The sequence below is a fragment of the Schistocerca nitens genome, chromosome 5, assembly GCF_023898315.1.
Source record: "Schistocerca nitens isolate TAMUIC-IGC-003100 chromosome 5, iqSchNite1.1, whole genome shotgun sequence".
Taxonomy (NCBI): domain Eukaryota; kingdom Metazoa; phylum Arthropoda; class Insecta; order Orthoptera; family Acrididae; genus Schistocerca; species Schistocerca nitens.
The window spans coordinates 504,103,814-504,110,659 of NC_064618.1; the positions used below are offsets into that span (position 1 = coordinate 504,103,814).

The 6,846-nt window shown below is 35.1% G+C and overlaps 1 protein-coding gene across 1 annotated transcript in view; it reads left to right on the top strand.

The window, feature by feature from the left end:
- Positions 1–4,431, top strand: part of LOC126259507 (cytochrome P450 4C1-like) — a 108,710-nt gene extending 104,279 nt beyond the window's left edge. Inside the window, exons 10-13 of the mRNA XM_049956356.1 lie at positions 2,080–2,148; positions 2,254–2,422; positions 3,472–3,651; positions 4,024–4,431. Coding sequence (XP_049812313.1) covers positions 2,080–2,148; positions 2,254–2,422; positions 3,472–3,651; positions 4,024–4,181 — 576 coding nt within the window. The 3' untranslated portion in view covers positions 4,182–4,431. The remainder of the gene's footprint in view (positions 1–2,079; positions 2,149–2,253; positions 2,423–3,471; positions 3,652–4,023) is intronic.
- The last annotated feature ends 2,415 nt before the right edge of the window (positions 4,432–6,846 follow it).

Consider the following 6,846-nt stretch of genomic DNA (forward strand, 5'->3'; position numbering starts at 1 on the left):
CTTTATACTTCTGGACATTTAAAGCAAGTTGCTAATCTTTGCGCTATTTTGAAATCTTATCAGTATCTGACTGAAAATCTATGCAGTTTTTTTTCTGATAGACAGTTATATCATACTATATACTAAATCAGTAACAGTATCTGAGTGCTTGAATATTTGCATACCAGTTGATAAAAATATGTTGCCATCAACAGTTTCCAGCGTCACTAGTCTAGTGACTGGAAAAAGAGTGCAGGTCACTCCTGTATACAAAAACTATAAAAGAACAGATGCACGGAATTATAAAGTAATATTGCTGGAGGAAAACGTATTCTCAAAGAATCAGCACAGACTCATGGAAAACCACCACTGTGAAACCCAGCTTGTTTTATACATTCAAAGTATCTTGAGAACAGTAAATGTAAGTGGACTGGCAGATTCTGTCTTCCTCGATTTTGGGAAGGTGTTTGACAGTGTACCACATTTTGACTAATAACAAAGATACAATCATACAGAGTATCTCAGTAGATATTATGTGACGGCTTCAATGAACTTTTGCTTACAGAACTGAGTATTATATACTGAGCATCAAATATTCCAGAGAAACAAAAGTAATACTGGGTTGTGCCACAGAGGAACAAAGACAACACTAATGTTCACAAGCTCTATGAACAATTTATCAAATATGGTCAGCAGCACAATCAGATTGATGACTTAAGTTAATAATAATTTGTAAATTTTGTAGGAACATTTCAAACCCACTTGAAAATGGATCTATGCCTGAAATTAGCCAATATTAGTGTTACTGTACACTCCAGTGCATTTGAAAATGATTCTGCAGCTGAAATTGGCCAATAGTAGAATAAATAAAAATTATTCTCAACAATTATATAGTCAGAACAGGTGGGAATCAGAAGGAATTGAAAAAATCTCTTGCTTCATGTAATGAATGGCAACTATCTTTATAAGTGGATAAATGCAAGACGATGTCCATAACAAAGAGAAAGACCCCAACGGTATCTGATTATGAGATTAGTGTTGAACTTTTGATGTCGATAACATTGTTTAAATATTTAGAGGTAACACTAAGAAGAGATATAAAATGGGGTGAACATGTAAAATGTGTATTACATTAGGAAATGTGAATGGCATACTTAGATTTGTACAAAAGTTCTGGGAATATAGATGATATCTGTAAGGAAAATGAGATACAGTTTCTAGACTATTACACTAGCCAATATTTTTCTTGGATGATGAGTAAATTTAGAGAACCAGTATTCAAGGAAGACTGCATGATACCCCTGTCATGTAATGTTCAGTGGATTGCAGAACAAATACAGGTCTAAGACATTTCCTTGATAGCAGTTATGTCTTCAAGAGGGTTCAACTGCTCCCTATGTTGTACTTTTGATGTGTTAGAGATATACTCTCATGTGCCCACAGTATTGCATTGTTCCTAATTCATTGTAATTTCAGTATGACACTAAGAAAATAAATCCTGAAGTGAGTAAGGATTGTGCAGATGAGTCCTCTAGACATCATTTTATCTGGAGCACAATTTGTGCTTATTAAATGTAGTGTTGAGATCAAGTAATGTTATGGCATGTTTGACAACAGATGAGAAATTTTTTAAATTTACTATAAATTAACTCCACAAAAGCACGGTTATATGTCACTTGGATCATTGTGATGAATGATTCCCCAATATTGCTATTTACCACAATGGCTGCAATATATACTCTCTTCTTGTGTGTGTGTGTGTGTGTGTGTGTGTGTGTGTCTGTGACGGGGCTGGGGGGGATGCTATGTTGTCCATTTTCCCTGCTGTATATATTCCTTAGCGTATTTTATACCTCATAGCCAAAACTACATTTGCATCATTGTGCTTTTAAACAAAGTTTGATGATGAAGAAGTATCAAATTTACAACAGTGAAGTGTTAATATGGAGCCAACAGCAACCATGAAGTCTCATATGCCTCAGTTAGTAATATATTTTAACAATAAAATGAAGTAGACTATCTCATAGTTAGATTTTTCAGAATTTGAAAAACTCTATTGTCATTTATGTACATGTAATGTGATAAAAATTCATTTACTAGGGACATGACACCACAGCAGCTAGCATGTCATGGATCCTGTATCTTCTGGGACTTCATAAGGATGTACAGGTCAGTTTGGAGCAACTGTAACAGATGAGTCTACAGTGACAGTTGTGTTTTTTTCTGTTGCCTAAGATTGTTTGTTGTTGACTAACATCCTCTTGATTTCCACAGGAAAAGGTAGCAGAAGAACTGTTTGACATATTCCAAGGTTCTGATAGACCTACAACTATGCAGGATATTCAAGCTATGAAGTATTTAGAACGTGTCATCAAAGAAGGTTTAAGACTTTATCCCAGTGTACCATTTATTGGACGTATACTCCGTAAGGAAACAAAAATAGGTATGTCACTATAAGTTTTTTCCTTCTGAGTAGTATTCTGAGTAAACTGCAACTTAAGAAAGGAGTATTTTTCATACGTTCCCAAAACTTTGAGGCTGTTGCCCAGTGTAGCATCATCCACAGTGCTGGTTCCAGTCTGCCAGCCTGTGTGTTGTGACTTGGCCTGCCTGGCACTTGAGCCAGCCTGTGTGCTGTGACTTGGCCTGCCTGGCACTTGAGCCAGCCAGGCAAGTCTGAGTGGGTCAGTACAACCTACCATGAGAGCCCAGCCAGCATGAGGCACCTCACTTTCCCTGCCTGCCGGATTGGTTACTTGCCAAATGGGCCTGTGGTCTCCTGCTGCATTATATTCTGTCTCTCCCTGCAAAGCTGTGTATTTTCTATCCCTTATTAGCATTTCTATTAAATATGCCAAGGCAGATTGGCATCAGTTTCAATTAATGTTAGAGCTTGCATGCTTCAATATAGTGCCAGTTTATTTAATTTTTTATTTACAATCAATTACGGTGTCCATATAACATATTTCAGAAGCACTAAATTAAAAACCAGAAAATAATTATTTAAATAAAAAACTTTTTAATGTACTGTATTTTTAAAATGGACTAAAAAGTATAAAATAATCAGTATGCACACTATCTCAACTTCTGGTATTCTTTCCTGTTTTGACCTACTTCTCTCTCACTTTTTTCATGTTTCCATCCTTCTATCCAGAGTTCCAAAAGAATGAGGTTTGTTTGCCTTAGTACAATATACCTATCCTTGAGTGAGCTGTAACATTTCTGAGTGGTAAGTTGATTCTTTAACTGTCTGTACATAATTGAATTTATATCTTATGCTGCAATTTTTATGTAGTCTTGGTACATTGATTCTGATTTAGCTTTGTTCTTATTGATTCTTCAGCAAGCGAGAATAATAGGGAGCAAAAGTATATATGGTGGTTCTGCAGACTGCTGTTTGCATTAAAATTTATTGTAGTTAAATTTCATCTGTCTGACTATATGAAAGTTCTTTTTGAAATGAAAAGTAATTTGTTGTAATATTTCTTGCAGATGGCTATACAATCCCACCAGACACCCTTGTAAACATTCACATATATCATACTCATCGTGATCCAGAACAGTGGCCTAATCCTGAGCACTTTGACCCAGACAATTTCTTGCCAGAACGAATACAAGGAAGGCATCCATTTGCATATGTACCATTTAGTGGTGGACCAAGGAATTGCATAGGTAAGAACTTGTTTATAAAAGACAAGGAAGGTATTAACTTATATGTATGCAGAAATATTTTTGATGCTGCATCTGTTGTGCCACAAGGCCTTTTCATAGCATTCTTACATTCGATCCTGGATTTTCCATTGTTTGCTACATCAAGAAATTATAAGATACTGTTTTTCAGACAATGATACTGTCTTATAATGTTTCTTCAAATATTTCTATAGTATTACTTTATTGAACCTTAATTAATATATGAGAAGTAACTCTTCTTCTGAATTTTTCAATAAGTTGTATTTGTGAGTAACTATGGTTTTAATACAAAAAATGCATTAACACTTTGTACATTGAATTTTATTTACAAGTAACTTATGTTTTGCTGCACAGGTCAGAAATTTGCACTGCTAGAAGAAAAAGTTGTTTTGTCCAACATAATAAGAAAATTTAAAATAGAATCTGTAGAAGATAGAGAAAAGATGACACTAATTGGAGAACTGATTCTGCGGCCAGAAAATGGAGTTCTTGTCAAGATGAAATCAAGATGATGAATGTGAAAACTTGATGCATTCTCGAGAAGTCTATTGTAACAAGCATGTTTAAAAATGAACACTCATCAATCAACATTTGAATATCTATTAAGCTTCATTTTGTAGCTAAATGCAAAGGAATTTCCTACAGGAGGAATCTGGAACATGATTTTTACGTTTTATACCTATGTAATGTTCTTATATGGGTATTACCTATCAACAGGTAATTTGTTACTGCTTTCTTTTAATAAAAGCCTCAGAAACAGAATGTTGGAGTGCTTCTCCATGATCGTAATACCTGCATAAACAAAATAATATTTCTTGCAGCAACAAACATTCTGCAATTGCGAGGAAGAGAGCTCGTCTCTCTTACATGACAGTTTTCTGTGGTTTCCCTAAAACAATTAAGACAACTGCCAGGATGGTTCTTTTGAAAAGTATACAACTGATTTCCTCATCCTTTCCCAGTCTGAGCTTGTGCTCTGACTAATGACCTCATCATCAATGAGACACTGAATTCACTTTTACTTCTTCTCTCCTTTTTCCTACAAGGCACAGTGACAAATTTTTTGCACAAAGTTGACAATGTATTATGATATTATACTAATTTAGCTGACAGAATTGCTAAAATCTGTGTTGTAACTTCACTACATGACACCTTACAGTGTGTGGCCAAGGATACTTTTGGTACCACCATCATTTCCCCTTTTCCTTGTTTCACCTGCAAATGGTACATAGGACAAATGTTACTGAATGAGCCCAAATTTCTCCGATTTTCTTGTTAAGGTCATTTCAAAAGGTGTACGTGGCAGCCAGCAATGCACTGTCCGACTCTACTTGGAATGAATGCTCTTGGAATTTTAACAGTAAACCTCTCGCAATACCTGCTTCTGGAGTTTGGGTTAGATGAGCAACCCCATGATGCTCTCATGTTTACTAAACAAACCCATGATAGGGCTCAAGAATCAGTTGAATGAGAGATTTCAAAGCTAATTTCATGTTATCTGTATCACACACACACACACACACACACACACACACACACACACACACACACACACACAAAACTAAGAGCTTAAACATCTATATGTGAAAACACAAAGTAGAAACAGTATACCTACAATCTGGTTGTAAATATACTGAGCAAAGTTAGGGTTTGAAAAACTGTGAAGTAGAAATGTGTTTTAATTGCGCCTTAACCAAACCCTCTCTGTAAGCTGGCAGTCCATTGTCAAGTACTATTCTGATGTGGTTCACATGCTTTTGAGTGCAGATTTTATTTAATCAACATACATGGATGACCTTTAAGTTGCTAGTGTTGTAACTATGACAGTATTTATTTACAAGTCTGTAAACCTGGCTTTGATCATGAACAAGCACAGGGCAGTCCTCTGAGGTAGATTCAGAGGTACAGTGGTAGATGTTGATGACAGAACAAGATGATTACTTTCTAGCTGAGGTTGATTAAGAAAAGGAAGACTGAGATTTTTCTGGATTTCTTTGGTTATCATGTTTTCTGCCAAGGTAGGATGGTGTGTTACAAATAATTGGCTCATAGCTATACATTCTGGGTGTTCACAAATTTACAAATTCAGATAACTATGACAGTTCGAAATTAATAGCATCTGCTGTATAACAGTTATGCTTATCAACATATTTAGAAAACTTCAGCCATTGTCAATAATAATAATAATAATAATAATAATAATAATAATAACATGCATAACCTGTCTGAAAAAAGGAAGAAATGTTTATGTGGAATTTTATTTTGTACATAATTAAGTACAGTTTATGGCAAGAACGAAATAATGTTCAAGCTTTTGTTACTCCCAGTTTCACATTTTTGTGTAAGTTGGAGTTTTTGTGCCTTTTTTCATCAAATGTACAAGAGTACTAATTCATGTATTAGTTAACAAATTAGCTTCTGTGTTGAAAATCACGTATTCTTACACTGCAGGCACACAATAACTTACACTCTTGTTAAATTTTCACTTAAAGTCATACTTATTTGATTTCATCACTTTCTCGGACGACGGATCTGGTGTGGAATGTCCTAGTTTCTTTGCGGTTAACTTTTACTGGTAATTTTCTTTTCTGTTAGTGGTTAATACAGATTCAACAGAGTCCATGTTGCCTGTCCCCAGGAAAGCAGCTTCCTGCACAGCAGACCGCCAACTCCAAACACAAACTGCCATTTGTGGAAATGATTAAATTCAGGTAGTACTACATACCAACAAGGTCACTTGACTAGAACACAAATGAGGTGCTGAGAGTCATAAGGGCCAAAAGCACACCTTCTTTGACCTGAGTATTTAAGTGAATATTACAGAAACCAGCAAGACAGCTTTCGTGAATGTTCAGATATATATGTATAATATGAGCATACAGAATAGAAGTTTTTTGTCTCGTAACATATAATTTCAAGCCGTTGACTTAATGTACAGGAGACTCATCAAAACACAAAAACTAGTTTACAATTTTCCATATAACATAAGTAATATAATATACTGTACTGAATAATTAATCAATTAATAATTTTTCCTCAAAAGTAACAAACTTTTTAAAAATTAACAGTACAGATAAACCAGACCCACCATATGATCAACAGATGTCAGATGCCTGAATAAATGCTACAGTCTCACAATCGACGATAATACGCTTTATGGTTCTCAGCACTTCAAAT